Consider the following 19,218-nt stretch of genomic DNA (forward strand, 5'->3'; position numbering starts at 1 on the left):
TATTATAACCGACTCATCGCAATATGCGGAACGCAATATTACGTACAAAAACAAACAAGATATTTTTCTATCGGAGTTTCTCACCACACGTAACGCAATCTTTCTAGAGTTAGGAAAAAAATATATAGGAATATACTTTTGCGTTCTCCGGTAGAACCGCAGAAAATATATTATAACCGACTCATCGCAATATGCGGAACGCAATATTACGTACAAAAACAAACAAGATATTTTTCTATCAGAGTTTCTCACCGCACGTAACGCAATCTTCCTACAATTCCAATGAAGCCTAAGTTTTAGTTGGCCTATTTTGTTTTAAAAAAAAATTATTGCATATTATAGAAATTCGTATTTTATTTGATTGAATTTCAAATTTGAATGTGATTCTCGGGCAAAAAACTTTATAAAAAAATTGAAGGGGCCCGTTGACATTGGCCTATAGTTGAGGGTAAAAGTTGCCTAGACTCTATTATGCAATGATCATACACCATCCTAATTTAGGACGAAAAATGTTGTTATATATATAGGTGTATATCTTAAGCCTCATAAATCCAACGAATTATAATTTTTTACAAATTTTTTTAGTAATTTAAGGAAATATTGATATGACAAATGAGGAGATCCCATCCTTTCAGAGATTAGGATGTAAAATTTATACTTATAAAATAAGTGTAAAAATACTTTTTGTATATCCCAAAAAAAGGTGTAGATTTTACAATCGCAATCTTAAGGCTGATAAAAATTGAATTAATTTTTAATAAAATTTTAAAAAATTGATGTGACAAGAACGATCTTAGAATGAAGTGGATGTAAAATGTGCACTCCACTTTAGAATGTAACTGTAGCACTACTCTTTTACAACAATAACACAGTGTTTGTTATAAAATTACTATCTAGATACTTCTAGGAATGTCAAATTTACAATGAAAAGGTATTTTATAAATAGCTTACAGCAAAAAAAATATAAATAAAATAATTTTAGAGAAATATATATACATCCATTGAGATCTGTTATAGCATGACTATGCCTACAATAGCTAGGTTACCTCCTACGTATAGTTTTATACTCCTATTAGAACCTTGAACATCTTTTTCATAACGTAGGGAGGAGAAAGTGTTCTACGTAAGATTTGCATGTGATTTATAACAAACCCTTGTCAATAATGGGGTTTAATTAAAGTATTTTTATTAATAAAAATTGTAAGAAAAAATTACCTGTTGACATAAGCTTTTGACAATAGATCCATCGAGTGATCATAGGAAGGAATACTATTTTAACAAATTATAGTGGCCAGGATCTTGTAAGAAGCTAAAATCAAGCTCATAACTTACAATCACATAAAAAATCGCCATTAGCAAACATGTTATCATGAGGGAATGTCCTTTTTTGATGTTGGAATTATCTAATAATAACTTATATTGTAACGTCAGAATTTGATTTTAATTTTTTATAAGATCTTAATAATCATAACTTTGTAGGTTAGTACTATATATATGTATTATATATTACCTTCAAGGCGAAATTAATAAAACACTCATGCACCCGAGCATGCCGGTCCCCTAATAAGAGAAACAGGCGGTGCACGGCCCTGTCATGGCGTGGACCAGGTCCATCCAGCAACATTAAATCCCCTTCTCACCCTCTCTGTGCCCTATTCAGCAGCAGTGAGCTGCATGTGGTCTTGAGCCTGTGGGCGAGAGCTGTGCGCGCCTTTAATGCGACCGGTGCACAGAACCCCATGGGCCACCCCATGGTCAACTCCTACGAACCCCAATGGATCCCGGTTAGTGGAGCTCCCGTCTCCGTCCGTTCTGAAAAAAAAAAAAAAGTATGTAGAAAAATAAAGAATACTAAAAATTATAACTAGTTTCGAATTTGTTTTAATCAGTTAAGGAAAATTAAGAATTTGATTTAATCAGTTAAGAAAAGTATGTAGAAAACTTTTTGTTTTTTTTTTTATCGACTCTGATCAACTAAAAATTTATAAAAATTTCGCTCTCATCACGATCAATTCTGAATGAAATAATAAATGAGGACAATAGTATAATAAAAATTAACCCGTCGCGAATCCGTCCCGATCTGATAAGAAATGAGGCGGTAGGTGGGCAACTCTTCTCCTCCCGGATCAGCCCTGTTCCTGTTCCCATACTTGCCCCTACTCCTTTTTATATTCCCATATATGCAACAGCCACTCTCACTCCATTACTTATTACTCACCCAAGAGCTGTAACTACACACTCCTCTCTCTTATTTATACTCTCCTGCTCCTGCTACTACTACTGCACCATCCACAAGAACACCAAGTTAACCAAAGAAGAAGAAGAAGCAGAAGAAGAAGAAGAGTTTAATTAAGGTGTTGTAACAGAAGAGAAGAGAAGAGAAGAGAAGAGAAGAGAAGAGAAGAGAATATGGTTTTTCTCATGGTGCTTCTCAAAATAGCAGCTCACTGGCTCCTCACATGCTACAGAGCGGGTAGGAAAATAAGAAGCTACGGCTTTCTCCACAGGAACAACCCATGCAGGCTACAGCAGATCTCTTCTCTGTGCTCTCCTGCGTCCAAGTGCTCTTTGGAGGGGAGAGAGTCCCATACTCTCGTGTGCGACTTCCATGGGGCCCTGTTGAGATCCACCTCTCCTTTCCCCTTCTTCATGTTGGTGGCCTTCGAAGGTGGTGGGCTCTTGAGGGCTCTCCTTTTGCTGCTGTGTTTCCCACTGGTTTGGGCCCTGGGCCAAAATGGGGAGCTGGGTTTGAGGCTCATGGCCTTCGTCACCTTCTTCGGGCTGAGGAGGAAGGACATGGAGCTCGTGGCGAGAGCCGTGTTGCCCAAGTTCTATTTGGAGAACCTCCACCTCCATGGGTACGAGGTGTTGAGCTCCGTGAAGAGGAAGGTGGTGGTCACTAGCATGCCTAGGGTTATGGTGGAAGGGTTCTTGGAGGAGTACCTTCACGTGGATCGAGTGGTGGCTCCGGAGCTTCATGTGGTCATGAATGGGAGGTACTTTAGTGGGCTCATGCATGGATCCGGGTTGGCCACGAAGCTGCGAGCTCTAAAAGAGCTTTTCGGAGAAGCAAAAGCAGATGTGGGTCTCGTGAGCCCCTCTAACCCACATGACCACCTCTTCCTCTCCCACTCCAAGGTACTGCTCTTTCATCATGCATATAATAATATACATGTACCCAAAAATAGAATATTTGTGCTACCACTTTTGTTCCCATGAAAAGCACTTCTCTGTCTCCCTCAACGTCCAAATAAAATAGTCAACTTAAAATTTTGGAAGTTAATTGAATAGTCTAATCAAAATGGTCCGCGTTTTTATCTATCTTGTTCTATATACCTACGTATATATGGACATGTTGTATAATTAGGAAGGATACGTAGTGAACAACGACGACGACGCAGTACTGCCGAGGGAGAAGTACCCTAAGCCGTTGATCTTCCACGACGGACGGCTAGCGTTCCTCCCCACGCCGTTCGCCATGACGGCGCTACTGGTGTTCCTGCCTCTGGGGCTCACCCTCTCGTTCATCCGGATCATGCTGGGGGTCGTCCCCTACAAATTCTCGTACATGATCGGCGCGGCGACGGGGGTCCGGTTCCGGGTGGCGGGCCAAAGGAAGTCGATGGTGGGCGCGGCGGCGGCGGGGTCGAAGGGCGCGGCGTTCGTGCTGACGCACCGGACGCTGCTGGACCCGGTGATGCTGAGCGTGGCGCTGCAGCGGCCGGTGCCGGCGGTGACCTACAGCCTGAGCCGGGTGTCGGAGCTGATCTCGCCGGTGCGGACGGTGCGGCTGACGCGGGACCGGGCGCGCGATGCGGAGACGATGCGCCGGCTGCTGGCGGAGGGCGACCTGGCCGTCTGCCCCGAGGGCACCACCTGCCGCGAGCCCTACCTGCTGCGCTTCAGCCCGCTCTTCGCCGAGCTGGCGGACGCCGTCGAGCCGGCAGCCGTCGACGCCCGCGGCGGCTGGCTCTACGGCACCACCGCCAGCGGCCACAAGTGGCTCGACCCCGTCGTCTTCCTGATGAACCCCGCGCCCGCCTACCGCATCGCCTTCCTCGGCCGCCTCCCGACGGAGATGACCCGCGCCGGCGGCTGGACCGCCGCCGAGGTCGCCAACCGGGTGCAGCGCCAGCTCGCCGACGCCCTCGGCTTCGAGTGCACCGGCCTCACACGCAGGGACAAATACTTGATCCTCGCCGGAAACGAAGGTGTCCTCGGAGATCGCTGCAGCAAGTAGTGTATTTTCCGTGAAAAACGTACATAACTTATCTGAACTACATATATTTATATGGACCGTTTTGAGTCAACTATCCAATCTTTCGAAATTTAAACTTTACTATCCATTTTTTCAATCTGTTTGATTTGAGCCAGTCAACGATACTTTATTTTACTGAAACTGTATGTAGTTACAAATATTTTACGAAGTACGCTAAATAAATTTGTAAAGATAAAACGGCATATTCAAATTTTAAAATTGAAATATCATTGCCTATCTCAAATCAAACAAATTAAAAGGATCGGATAGTAAAATCATAATTTTAGAAGGTTAGATAACTGACGAAAGTTAATGATCTAAAGTTCCAGTAAGTATTGTACGTTTTTTACCTATATTTTACATTTTGTATTTTTATAAGCTCGGTTCATCTGTATAGGGAGGAATTGTTTTGTTGCAAGAAAATAATCGGATATTTTGTTTACGATATGTTCCATGCTGTTTTTATTTTATTTCTTCAATTTTATTTTTACTTTTACTCTTTTTTTTTTTTTGGTTCAACTACTAATTAAGAGTTGGTGTAGCCCCATACATGCACGTGTGGTGTACATGATTTTGTGTGGAGAAGAGAGAGTGAGTGGTTTTTTTTAGCATTTCTCTTCTCTCAAATGGTATGTACTATATTAATCTTAGTACTTAAAACCAAATTATACTTGTATAGCATAATATATTATTGTTGAATTGGTTTTATGTGAATGAAGTGAAAGAGTTGACACATTGTATTTGGTCAAAATTGAATAACTTTAAACTTTTGAATCGAATAAATTTAATATTCACAAGTAACAATTTTAATTGTTTTGTGTATGCCACTCTCTTGGGTTTAGTAGGTTTGGAATTAAATCATCTCTGCAGCAATTAATATTAGAAAAAAGAAACTTCTTTATTTTTACGTTTAGGTCCGCAGTGTTAATGTTCCCAGCACTTTTTTCTTTATGAGAAAAAGTAGCTAGAAGTAATTTTCTGGTTCTTTGATTTAAAATGTAACACTTTATATTTTAAGCTTGCAATTTAGTTTTTCTTTTTCAAAGAATCTGACCTTAAATTTAATAGCAGTGTCATATTTTATAAATCATCACAAAATAGTAAACAAGTAAAGTGTGGCATCTTATGATTGCATATTTGTAAAATATTATATTTTATCATGTCCTTTATTTATACTTTCCTGCAAAATTTTTTGAGGAAAAAAATTCATAAAAAGTCAATTTTCCAATTTTCAATCTGTTTGGTTTTAAAAAAAACTAATTTTTTTGAAAAAAACTTTTTTTTTTTTCATGTTTTATGAAGCTAGTATTTTCATTTATTTGGCAAATCTCCAGAAAACGAAAATACTAATATTCCCTGAAATCTTAAAAAAGAAAAGTTAAAATTAACAACAAATTTTCTTTGGAACAAAATGAACAGAAACTTGAAAAAAAAAAATTCATGAAAAACTTTTTCCTCAAAAAATATGTTTTCATACTTTTTTGAAAAACCAAACAGTCCAAAAACCACATAAAAAACAAAGCCATAAAGAGACAAAATGCTACGTCTCCTTATCCTATATATGATTTATAAGATATAATACTTTACTATCTTTTCATCACTCTATTTTTACGTAAAACTAAATAATCTGCATTTTCAACTACAAGATAAACTGTAAATTTATACTATACTATAAATATTTTTTTGTTTTTCTAAAATTATAAAATAAAAATTCTACATTTATACAACAGGATCGAAAATGACTTGAGAAAATAGTGGACAATGATACACTGTGAAATTAATTTTTTCCACCAGCTATATCAAGCCTGTGAGGATCGCTATAAATGATGTATAGCAAGTGGTGCACTTGTTTATTCATTTTTTTATGTTTCATTTTTTAAATTTTTATGTATACATTTTATTATAATATAAAAAAAAAGAGAGAGAGATAGGCACATGATAAATTCTTGGGGAAAATGTACCAACAGATCGTAATTATGTAATGACCCTCATTAATGTTACTTTTTCTCACTTACGATATTTGTTTTAAATAACTTTTTAGAATTAAATATTCTAAATTAATTCAAGTTTAATGAGTAAAATTAGAATAATTGACGAGTAGCAAATAATTGATAGAGTCATTAAATGTAACACAAAATTTAACTTAACTAACTACAATAGCTAAAACAAAGAAATAGAGATTTAAAAGGTGAAAATGGAAAAAGTAAAGTTGACCCTGATAACTATTTAGAGTAGATCGATTGTTGATGCATATTTTCTCCCTCGAGCTTGAGGTTTTGAACTCGAATTCTACTTCATGCTAAAAAAGATATGTCGGTGCAACGTGACGACATTTTTTTCGTGCTAATTATTTTTACGTACTTTGCTATTGTTTTAGATAGGTTTAAGAATTTGAAATAGTGGGCGAATTAGGTTGTAAAACTTTATTGAAACGAACTGGTATACCATGCACGTTCCTTCTTATCTCAACATTTATTAAATTCGTAACTCAAAAAAAGATTAAAAAAAATTAGGTAAAAGGCATCTCGTCTTTTACTAGTATTGTTAAAATTGATAGTTTATTAAATAATTTATTCAATTTACCTATCAATTTGTTTCCAAAAAGTTTTATAGTTGAATTCACGAGTATCATAAATTCTTAGATTTATTTAAAATAATGATAAAGCATAAGGGAGTAAATGGTATAATTTTTAATGTAGAGAGGTAATAAAAACATGGAATTAAAGAAAATATAATATATTTATAGAGTAATTAATTTGTACTATTGCTAAAGTACGATAGTTGAATACAATAAATGTGGCCTTAGCAATTCTTGCTCGGGGAATATCAATTCCCCTGAAAAAAGAAAAATATTTAAAAGGACAAATTGAGAGGCCTATTTCAAAATAACCCGTAGTTGAGGGGAACAATGGAAGTAACTTCGCTGTGCACCACATTATATATAAGCATTTTTAGGGTTAATTTAAGGCCGTGCCAGGGAGTTAGAGCGATTACATTTATTACTCCCTCCATGAGGTGGTACTTGTGGCTTCGCCTACCACCACATGCTTTGTATGCCATGACAATTATTCTCTTTTCACAATATATATATATATATATATATATATATATATATATAGAGAGAGAGAGAGAGAGAGAGAGAGAGAGAGAGAGAGAGAGAACGACTGCTGTGCTCTTAGGAGTAGAAAGGTCTGCATGCTCCTGAGCTATTTTTGATTACGAAATTTTCGAATCGATGATCGGCTCTATTAGACTTGATTTAGCGTATTTGACGTTTTTAGAAAATAATTTTTATGATTTTTTGATATCATTTACCTATCAAAATTTTATTTGACTTGAATATTAATTTCTACACCGTTAAATTTGAAAATGGTAGACATCAACCATTAAAAATTATTGATTCTGAACCTTTTCGATTACTAGGTAAATGATATCGAAAAACTACAAAAATTATTTTCTAGAAACTTCAAATACACTAGATTAAATCTAACGGAGCTGATCGTTGATTTGAAAATTTCATCATCGAATACGACTCAGGAGCACAGAGGCCTCCATGCTCCTAAGATCACAGCAGTCCTGCTCGCTCATTCTCTCTCTTTCTCTCTTTCTCTCTCTCTCTCTCTCTATATATATATATAGAGAGAGAGAGAGAGAGAGAGTCTGGCCGTTATATTCTCAGTTGTACGAAGACTTTCGTTCTACTAAGTTGTTTTCAATAATACGACTTTCAAATCGACAATCGGCTCCGTTAAACTTGATCTACATTATTAAAAGTATTTTGAAACTAAATTTCATAATTTTTAGGTACCATTTACCCATCAAATAAGTAGTCTAAACATAAACGACTAAAAACAAAAATCTCAAAAAAAATGATAACAAAAGATTTGAATTTAAGATTAGATATATTAATCTTACTCTAAATAGTAAAAAAAAATTGTAAAAATTTCATCAGATTTGAATTATTTACCATCGTTAAAAATTTACAAACGTATCATATCGACCATTAAAATTATCAATTTTGAAACATTTTTATCACTAACCAAATAATATCGAAAAATTATGAAATTTAGTTTTCAAATACTTTCAATAGTATAGATCAAGTCTAAAAGAGCCGAACATTGTGGAAGCCGCATCATTACAAGCAACTTGGTAGCACGGAAATCTCCGTACTACCGATAGTATAGCAGTCTAGCGCGCGCTTTCTCTCTCTCTCTATATATATGTATATAATAATGGAAACTAAAGTAGAGAGAACTCAGAGAAATGCTATTAGTACACTAACATTTTTGTCCATTCGAAAATTTAAATACTTTTTAATTTTTAACGTTATTAAAAAGAATTAATTATAAAGATTGGTATCGAAAAAGCGCCTATCGGATGGGGGCAAAAATTTTATGGACACCTTGTCCAAATTTTTTTTTTTTGAGGATAGTCTCGATGGGCGCCGCGTGGCACCNNNNATGGGCGCCGCGTGGCACCCGAGCCACGTGGGCCACCGTCCCCGCTGCTCTGCCTCTTGGAAAAGCAGCTGGTTTTTTTCGGTGCACCCGGTGCACCATTTTTTCCTTTAAAAATTTTAATTTTAATTTTAATTTAATTTAATATAATAGATATATATTTTATGATATTTAAGAAAAATGTATGCACAATAATTTTAAATCCTAAATTCCAAATTATTTTACATATATTTTTAAAATATCGTTATATATTATTAAATTATAATTAAAAATCAAAAAATAAAATTTTAAAACAAAACTAGTGCACCGGGTCCACCAAAAAATCCGACTGCTCTTCCAGCAGGGAGAGGAACGGGACCGATGGGTCCGCGTGGCTCAGGTGCCACATGGCGCCCATCCTGGAGTGGCCCCAAACAAACTTGTTTGGGGCTGTGCCCCATATAATTTTTGTCCATCGTATGGAAAGGGTATGATAAAATTTACACTCGTTATTTAAGTTTCCAAATAGCATTTAAATGTACCTTCATAAAATCAGGCCACTGAATCAATTGTGTGTTTGTTTCCTGTCACATGATGTTAGTTTCATATAGAATAAAATATTAATCTCTATATGATATGAGTAGTGTTTTTTTTTTTTTTTTAGAGAGAGAGACAAATAATATGCTATATTTTTTTGTTTATTTTTTTAAAAATAAATTTAACTAAAAATTAAAGTAATTAGATTTTTAATTTGAAATCCCGCGTATCAACTATTAAGTCATTTATCATTTGCGTTAAGAATTATTGTATATAAGGACTTATGTAACACACCGGGTATAAAGTTTTTAGTTCCGTCCTATATTTTATTCACTTCTCAACTAATTTCACTCAATATTTTCATTTTGGATTCAATTACTCTTCACGTGGCTAACACCGGATGTGTTTTTTGAGAGATAGGTAGCATACTACCCGCTTCGTTTGCTTATTTTAGAAATAAACTTAGTTGTACATGTGAGTCAACTAAAATTCGAACTTGGGACCTTGTGTACCAACCACCAAACCCTTTACCACTTACGTCAGGAACAGTCGATGGCTAACACTGGATGTTATATTGGATTTGTGCTGTATGCTAGCAGGACCCAATATGTGTCGGAATACGTATATTGAACTAAGGGCATGTTTGGCTCAGATTATCCTGGCAGGACTAGAGGCAATCTTGCCAGAATTACTGTATTTAGTTTATCCAATCTGTAATCTGATCGGTTATATAGCATTTTAAATAATATAAGATTACTCCGAAAATATTACCGAGCGAGAGTGGATATTTCGTTTTACTGATGGCGGATTATCTTGATCATAAGAATAATTATGAAATAGACTATATTTTATTGTCAAAATTATCAAATTTTATCAATTGAAACCAAATAAAATAATTTTATATACACGGTATAATTCAGCATTATATTATTGTATTAAATCAAAAGCAATAATAATATAACATCAGCAGCAATCTGTTTTATAAATCTCTAATATTTAGTTATATCAAAATTATCTGCAATACTACATAACGCAAATCAAAATGTGCCATAAAAATAAATTTACTTAACCAATAAATTTGAGAATTTTTTTCTTTTTTTTTTTTTCTCTCTCTCTAATTCAACAAGCCGAATATGTTGAATAGCCGAATAGTACCATTGTTAAATTTTTATGGTGTAGTTCGTAGTGTTTTGTCATTTGTAATTTATTTAGACGGTTATATATCGTTATTATTAGGGACCGAGCCATTGTACGGCTCAACGTGGTCAGAACCTTTCTTAACTTTAGAATATTATATAAGTATTTTATAGGAAATATTAGAATAAAATACATTTTACTTTTTAAGGAGATTAAAATGAAAATATCTTTTACAAAATCTGTACTTCCAATTTATTTTTGAATCTCTCTGCTGTTCCACTCAACCTCTTCTCGTCCTACTTCTTGAGCACATCGTCGTCGTCGTAGCTGATAAACTCCACAAGCTCTTTTTTTAAGATTGAAAATTTTTTCTATCAAATCTAAATTGTGGTTCCCCAAATCTTAATTTCTAATTATGTAAGTTTGATTGTACTTTATCGTAAAGATTTTCATATATATAAAATAGCAAATTGTTGCCGTATGTAAACTACAAATAATAGATGCGTATGATTTGCCCTAACTAAAATTAATAAGATTTTATCACCTTTTAGTTTTTTTTTCGTAGCTTATATTTAATTCACTCGAGCAAGGAATATTACCTGTATACGGCTAAACTAGATGTACATTTTAAACTCCGCTCATTCAAAAACTCTTATTTTTCACTTATTTTATTAGCTTATTTTTCTTTAAGAACTTTTATTTCCTACTTGTTTTATCACTGTTTTTTTTTAAGCTAAAAATTAACCCAGCAAATTACACCAATACGTAAGTATACAGATAGCACGTAAAGATTAAAAGAGTGACTATAGACTTTTAATACAGCAGAGAGGTAAGAATGATAATATTTCTTATTAAATTGAAGAGGTAATATTTAATATATCCTTCAAAATTTTAAAATTATCTTATTATTTCTGCATGACTAAAATACTTTTATTGAATTTAAGAAATTCCTTCGAATATGTATTCTTTTCCCTCTAGGATTTACTAATCGGATTGAATTTTAGAATGATATTTTGAATACTGAGTGATAAATATAAAAATTTTCAACAGTATAGTAAGGAGCATGTAAGCAAAAGCCTTTAAATTAAAACAAATATTGTTAGGGAGTTATAAGCTGTGCCTAGACCTAATATAAGCAAAAAAATATGACATATCTAATAAAACTCATTAAATCTAAAAATTTAAACTTATTAAATTTGAGCCCATTATTATGTACCAATTCTTCACTCTCTTTTTACTTTTCTTACGTGTGATTATTTATATGAATCCTTAACAATTTTTCTCTCATATGTAAACTAATCAACTACGCTCTGATATGATCTTTTTACTCTCTAGGTGTTTTAATTTTTTTTTCGTAAATTCATCGTATTCGTAAGAGTCACTAACTTGATCACATAACACCACTTAGACGAATAGTCTAGAATACCAAACCATCTAGAGAATTTTTTATCCGGTCCAGATTCACATGAGCTCAATAATATAGCGTATCTATTAAAATTCATTCAATCTAAAAATTTAAATCTATTCAACATGGACTTACAGTTTATCAACTCTTTACTTTTTTGTAATTATAAGATATGGAATTATTTATGTGAACTCTTAATAAATATACTTTCACACTTTTTTATAATTATAAGATATGGAATTATTTATGTGAACTCTTAATAAATATACTTTCAGTGTAAATTCGATAAGTTTTCAAATATTGGGTGAAGATAAAATTGTAATCCTTACCACTTATATAGATTATAGAGTTTACCGCTTCCTTTGGAGTTGTTAGTTAAAAAGAAAAAATAACAAAGCAAGTTTATATTTTTAAAAAAAAGGAGTTGAATAAAAGGGATTGTAAGCGTACAATCCAGAATGAAATGTATTCCTAGCAATTTTTCATAAAATAACATTACCATCTTTACAAAAAGATCTAGATAATTATGGGATATTCGAAAAGTACATAGTATTATTTATTTAATTTTTTGGCTTAATTTTGGTACTATAAAACTTCCCTTTTTTGAAAAGTATATTTTTCTAACTAATTAAGCTGATTCCCCAAATATCACGGCAACAATGAATTACAAAATCTGTACTTCCAATTTATTTTTGAACCTCTCTGCTGTTCCACTCAACCTCCTCTGGTCCTACTTCTTGAGCATATTGTCGTTGCCGTAGCCGATAAACTCTACAAGCTCTTTTTTTTAAGATTGAAAACGTCTTCTACCAAATCTAAATTGTGGTTCCCCAATTCTTAATTTCTAATTGTGTAAGTTTGATTGTACTTTATCGTAACGATTTTCATATATATAAAATAGCAAATTGTTGCCGTTTGTAAACTACAAATGATAGATGTGTATGATTTGCTCTAACTAAAATTAATAAGATTTTATCACCTTTTACTTTTTTTTTCGTAGCTTATATTTAATTCATTCGAGCAAGAAATATTACCAGTATATGGCTAAACTAGATGTACATTTTAAACTTGGCTCATTCAAAAACTCTTATTTTTTACTTATTTTATTAGCTTATTTTTCTTTAAGATTTCTTGTTTCCTACTTGTTTTATCACTGTTTTTGTCTTTAGCTAAAAATTAATCCAGCGAATTACACCAGTATATATGTAAGTATACAGATAGCACATAAAGATTAAAAGAGTGACTATTGACATTTAATACAGCAAAAAGGTAAGAATGATAATATTCCTTACCTTCTATTAACTTGTATGAATTTCGAATATTTTTTACTACGTGGCAAGTTGTCTTTCATTCTCACCATCATTTGACATTTTCATTTTCTTTATCAAACTTTCAATTAATACATCTAAACGTTATCATTATCAAACTTTTAATGATAAGTTGTCCTTCACCGCATTTGACCCTTTATTTTTAAACTTTCAATTAATATATTTAATTAATACATTTAAACGTACCATTACCAAACTTTCAAAGGCAAGTTGTCCTTCACCATATTTGACTCTTTCCTTTTTCTTCATGAAACTTTCAATTAGTATATTTAATTAATACATCTAACATTTTTAGTACCAAACTCTTCCTCCCCCATATTTTTTATTTCCAATTAATTCGTTAATTCTTTTTCCCTCATTTTTTCTCATACACCGTTGCCTCCCTCATTTCCTCCCTGACTAATATGCGCCCATGTCCTCTCTCCACCGCTGCCGAAGGGAAAGTCATCATTTTCACTATCATCGTCGCCGGAGAAGGTGTCGTCGGTTCCATCCCTGCTACCAATAGTGAGAGACCTTTCGTGAATGTGGCAAATGAGGAACACAAAAGAATATTTGATTTTATCTTATTATTAATTACTCCTATAATTTTTACCTGCTGCGAAGCGCGGGCTCCTTCACTAGTTAAATTGAAGAGGTAATATTTAATATATCCTTCAAAATTTTAAAATTATCTTATTATTTCTGCATGACCAAAATACTTTTATTGAATTCAAGAAATTCCTTCGAATATATATTCTTTTCCCTCTAGGATTTGCTAATCGGATTGAATTTTAGAATGATATTTTGAATATTGAGTGATAAATTTAAAAATTTTTAACAGTAGTAGGGGGCAAGTAAGCAAAAGCCTTTAAATTCAAACAGATATTGTCAGGGAGTTTATAAGCTGTGCCTAGGCCTAATATAAGCAAAAAAAATATGACATATCTAATAAAACTCATTAAATCTAAAAATGTAAAGTTATTAAATTTGAGCCCATTATTATGTATCAATTCTTCACTCTCTTATTACTTTTCCTATGTGTGATTATTTAAATGAATTCTTAACAATTTTTCTCTTTTATATATATGAACTAATCAACTACGCTTTGATATGATCTTTTACTCTCTAGGTGTTTTAATTTTTTTCGTAAATTCACCGTATTCGTAAGAGTCACTAATGTGATTACACAACACCACTTAGACGAATTGTCCAGAATGTCAAACCATCTAGAAAATTTTTGATCCGGTCCAAATTCACATGAGCTCAATAATATAGCGTATTTAATAAAACTCATTCAATCTAAAAATTTAAGTCTATTCAGTATGGATTCACTAGCGTTTATCAACTCTTTACTCTTTTATAATTATAAGATATGAAATTATTTATGTGAACACTTAATAAACATATTTTTCGATAAATTTTCAAATATGGTGGGTAGATAAAATAAGAGAATTGAAAAGTCTACAACCCAAAAAAATTATAATCCTCACAGCTTAGATTACTCCTTTGGAGTTGTTAGTTAACAATAAAAAATAACAAAGCAAGTTTTTTTTTTTTTTTTTTAAAAGTTGGATAAAAGGGGTTGTAAGAGTGCGATTCCAGAGTGGAATGTATCCCTCGCACTACTCCTCATAAAATAACATTATCATCTTTACAAAAAGATGTAGATAATTATGGGATATTCGAAAAGTACATAGTATTATTATTATTAATTTTTTTGGCTTAATTTTGGTACTATAAAACTTCCCTTTCTCGAAAAGTATATTTTTCTAACTAATTAAGCTGATTCCCAAGATATCACGGCAACAATGAATTACAAATGGCTTCAGTGTTTGCTTATTAATTGCGGGTTTTGACTAATTTGCACTAAGCTTAGTTTCTAGGTAGATGAGAATGCATTACCTAGTCATTAATGCTGAATTTAAATGCGCTCCCAAAGTGCTTTTTTATTTTGAAAAACTCTAATGGTTCGTTTAGGATTGCGGAGAGATTACGTTACGTGCGGTGAGAAGGTACGGTAAGAAAATACTTTATTTATTTTCGTACGTAATGAATTACGCATATCACGATGAATATATTATAATATATTTTTTACTGTCCCATCGAAAAACGTAGAAGCATATTCCTATATGCTTTTATTCTAACTTTATTTTATCTAATAGCATTAGATAGTCGTCAATACCAAACTAAATTTAAATTTGCTTTTTCGGCTTTTTCTAAAAAGTCTCCCATCATCCAAGGCTTTTCCATCACATGTGCATGCGGCAACCCCTCCTTCAGTCAAAAGGTTCTCGTCGAATTGAGAAAGCCTACAGTATCACACTTACATTATATCAACAGTAACAAGCCAATCATATATCTCTCTTTTGAAAAAAAAATATAATAAAAATATTTTTATATTAATCACAATGGTACGGATGAATCCAAAGAAGACAATCCCATTAGTTGGGAAAACCATATGAGCAATATAACTGGTACATTTTAAATATTTTCTGTCGATTCTAACTGAATAAGCGATAATAGTGTAATCCTTTTATTTTCGAAGTTTTTGTTGGCTATGATATTTCTATTTCTTTTAAATAAGTAGGATCCGAATCTCCAATCTCAAGTGCACAAATTGGTTAACAAATATTAGGCTGATTAAGCCAATGGTTTGTTACCGACAAATCGCGCGTATGTGGGTCATTTTTTTTACTGTGGAAGCCAACTTATTTAATAATTTATATTAGGATAAATTTTAATTTGTCTTCTATGGTTTAGCACATTTTTTATTTTACCATAAAAAGTTGTACTTAGTTATTCGACATTTTTTACGTCTATATAATTGGAAAAAAAATTATCGTAAATAAAGATAGCAAAATAATTTTTTAAAAAAGAAAATTAACTGCATGCAGCTTCCTAAAAACATCTCGGATAGAATTGATCTTTTTATCCCTATATTATTAGATAAGATACTTTTTTGATAGGACTTTTTTTACATAATTATAATAGTTGAGAATTTTGAAGGTATATATTTATAAGAGTAAAAATATTATTTATTTAACTACTGTTAAAAAAATAAACAATACTCTATACGGTAATAAATTATAGAGACAAATATGACTATCACGAGACTTTTTTATAAAAATAAAGTTGAACTTTGTAAAAATATATTTGCTATTCGATATGTTTACAAAGAGTTATATATAATTAACACTAATAATTAAAAAATTATATTGACAGTAAAATAAAATTAAACACGTCATGTATAGCTTATTAAATCACTGGACAGCCAAATAAAAATAACGTAAGCTACAGAATATTAAAATTTAATTTTTTAAATTACAGAACGACACAATAAAAATATATATGCTAAACTATTTAGATACATATTTTACCAATATGACTTGGCTTGAACATGCTGCAAGGATCAAAGATGTTCCTTCGGAAAGAACACGTCATTTTAATTCTGATATATTTTACAAAATAAATTATAAACTTTTCGTTTGTGGGACTTTACTCTAAGTTTTTTTTTTTAATAGCACAGAAACTGGCTCCAAAAGTTTGACAAACACGAACCAACATAATAAAGGACCTAACAAGACGTGTACTCAGGACCTTCCGCTCGTTAATCGACAGTTGTGATTGACGGATTAATTATTACAAAATTGGTGGTCCAAATTTTTTCCTTTTTTTTTTTTTCTTTGTTTTTAGGCTCTTGCTCCTGCACCAACTCTGCACCAATTAAACCAACATTAATTGGATCGATTCATGCGTGACCCACACTAGAAAGCTCCAGATCTATCCAATTGTGTCTATACCATTTCTGATTACCCCTAAATGCTAACAGTACTTCTGCGTCTACATGTTTCTGGGACCGATTGAGCCGACGCCGATCGACCATGTAATAGTCTTTAAATAGCAAAGGGTTAGATCGAATCGCAGCGGGACCTTTCTTTGTTTGATCTTGTTTATGAGCTAGTTTTAGATACCGCTCCATTATGTTGCGGTGTATGGTGTGTTTCGACGAGTGAATTAATTGCTCGCATTCATGGTTGTGTACCTGTATATCAACTTGTAAACAACAGTAGAAGTGCTACAGTGTATGGAACATGTAAATAGTTTCATATTATTTGCCTATGAAAGTATTATTTGAGTCGTACAATAAGAAAATATTTATAATATTAAATTTTTTTTAGCAATTTTCTGTAACAGAATCAGAAGCTGTAAATGCTGCACTGAATATGATTGTAGCTGAAAAGAGAAGTAAAAATGGGGCCTGATAATCTCGAAACGTGACAAGTTTCATGTCCTTTTGAGGGATCTATATATATCGTGTAGTTCGCAATATTGAGTCCATGGGACAAACTTAATAAAGAGCTTATTATAGGGGATTTAATGATAGAAGGGTTCGCGATGCCTGATATTTAACTAAAGCTTTAAATCTCAAACCATCAAATAATTTTTTTTTAAAAAAATTATTTTTTAAATTGAAAAAGCACTAGCTGGTTTGATGGCTAGTATTTGAAGTATTGGTTTTATGAAGCACATTCAACTTCTTATTTTATATCTTCGACAAGGAACTCTTTAATCGACCGTTTCTAAAGTAAGTGACAAAGAGTTTAATAGTTGGTACTTGAAATTTCATATTCGAAGCCTCGTTATTTTACACTTTAAACTAAGTTCATTTCTAAAAAAAAAAGAACAAAACGGGTAATATCCTACCCCTCTCTCTCACTCACGCACGCGCACACACACATAAAGATAAGCTAGATGTGTTGGGCCGGTCCGATTAAAATACGATAATTTGTGCCGATGGGCTAGGCCTTCTCTCCAACACAGTAGTGCGCACCATCTAAGGAGTAAGCCCATAATTCTTCGGGAAATAAACCAGGCGAATGATATCGTAAAATTATGAAATGTGAAACATTAAAAGTTGGAATATCCTATATCAATTTGAACGGTAGAGATCACCAATTCAGATGTCCATCGTTTACATAAATAAACAGTCTAATTTACTTCTAGAAGTATTCTAATTTGACCTTTGTCTAAGATCCAATAATAGGCCCACTTTGGCCCAAAAAGTCATTTAAATCATATGCCCTTTTCCATGTAAAAATAGGCTCTGTTTTTATCTTGTACTTCGGTTTGGGTCTCTCTGTATCAACCTTTTGTAAAGTTAGTACCATCCGTATCTAGCACAGTTAGCTAAGAATTTGATAGTTGGTATCTTATATCTTTAATTTGAAGTTTAGCTTTTTCACATTTATAGCCAAGTTCATTTCAAAATAAATGAATGAAGTACGTAACATGCTATTTTTCTCTTACGTGGTCTGTATGTTCGCTGATGTGCTGGCAATACTGTACAAATCAATTATTATAAGTCATACTTGACCCATGCAGACAGGAGTTAAACTCCACAAGGCCACATTTTTTCGGCAAAACGGGCTTGAGGGCTATCCGGCATGACGCGATTTTGGATTTTACAGGGCCATGGCCATTTTACATATGCATATTTGAGGCCCAATAAGACTCATATCCTGGAGATGAACCTTGCAATGAAAATTATGCTGGATATTCAAAATAAAATTATGGAAGAAAATATTATGTTTATCTTTGTAAACACAAAGATATTATATAGAAAATATTATGTTTATCTTGGTAAAAATGTACAAACCTTGTTTGCACTATAGAATATTTTGAATCGACTATCCAACGTAATATTATTATCTAACTTTTTAATTTAATTAACTTGAGTTAGTCAACGATACTTTGATTTCAAATTCTGAATACGTCATTTATCTTTAGAAATTTAGTTTATATATTTTATGCAACTCTCGTAACTGTAAGTTTTTAAAGCAAGCGATTAGCTTACACTTTAAAGTTAAATATCATTAATTATCTCAAATCAAACAAATTAAAAGATTAGATAGTAAAATCAAAATTTTAAAAAGTCAGACAATCGACTCAAAATGGTCTATAGTTTAGATAAATTTTATTGTATATAATTTGTACGATTTCACTAGAAAATGAAGAATTATATCTCTGTATGTAGCTCTAACTCTTTACAACCCAACAAATCAGTAGGCAAATGCTATATATACATCCCTTGAATCCAAGGGTTTGTAAAAACCCTTAGTTGTTTAGTATTTTTTA

The 19,218-nt window shown here is 32.7% G+C and overlaps 1 protein-coding gene across 1 annotated transcript; it reads left to right on the forward strand.

Moving 5' to 3' along the window:
- On the forward strand, positions 2,198 to 4,609 carry LOC109717866 (glycerol-3-phosphate acyltransferase 1). Its single transcript, XM_020243814.1, has 2 exons — positions 2,198 to 3,138; positions 3,368 to 4,609. The coding sequence occupies exons 1-2, from the start codon at positions 2,410 to 2,412 to the stop codon at positions 4,238 to 4,240; spliced, it is 1,602 nt and encodes a 533-aa protein (XP_020099403.1). The 5' UTR covers positions 2,198 to 2,409; the 3' UTR covers positions 4,241 to 4,609.

Source organism: Ananas comosus, linkage group 11, assembly GCF_001540865.1.
Source record: "Ananas comosus cultivar F153 linkage group 11, ASM154086v1, whole genome shotgun sequence".
Classification (NCBI taxonomy): Eukaryota; Viridiplantae; Streptophyta; class Magnoliopsida; order Poales; family Bromeliaceae; genus Ananas; species Ananas comosus.

Excerpts from the sequence above, each read along its gene's own strand:
- LOC109717866 (XM_020243814.1), top strand. The coding sequence starts at position 2,410 with ATGGTTTTTCTCATGGTGCTTCTCAAAATAGCAGCTCACTGGCTCCTC. Across the intron at positions 3,139-3,367 it reads TCTTCCTCTCCCACTCCAAG|GAAGGATACGTAGTGAACAA; the intron begins GTACTGCTCTTT and ends TTGTATAATTAG.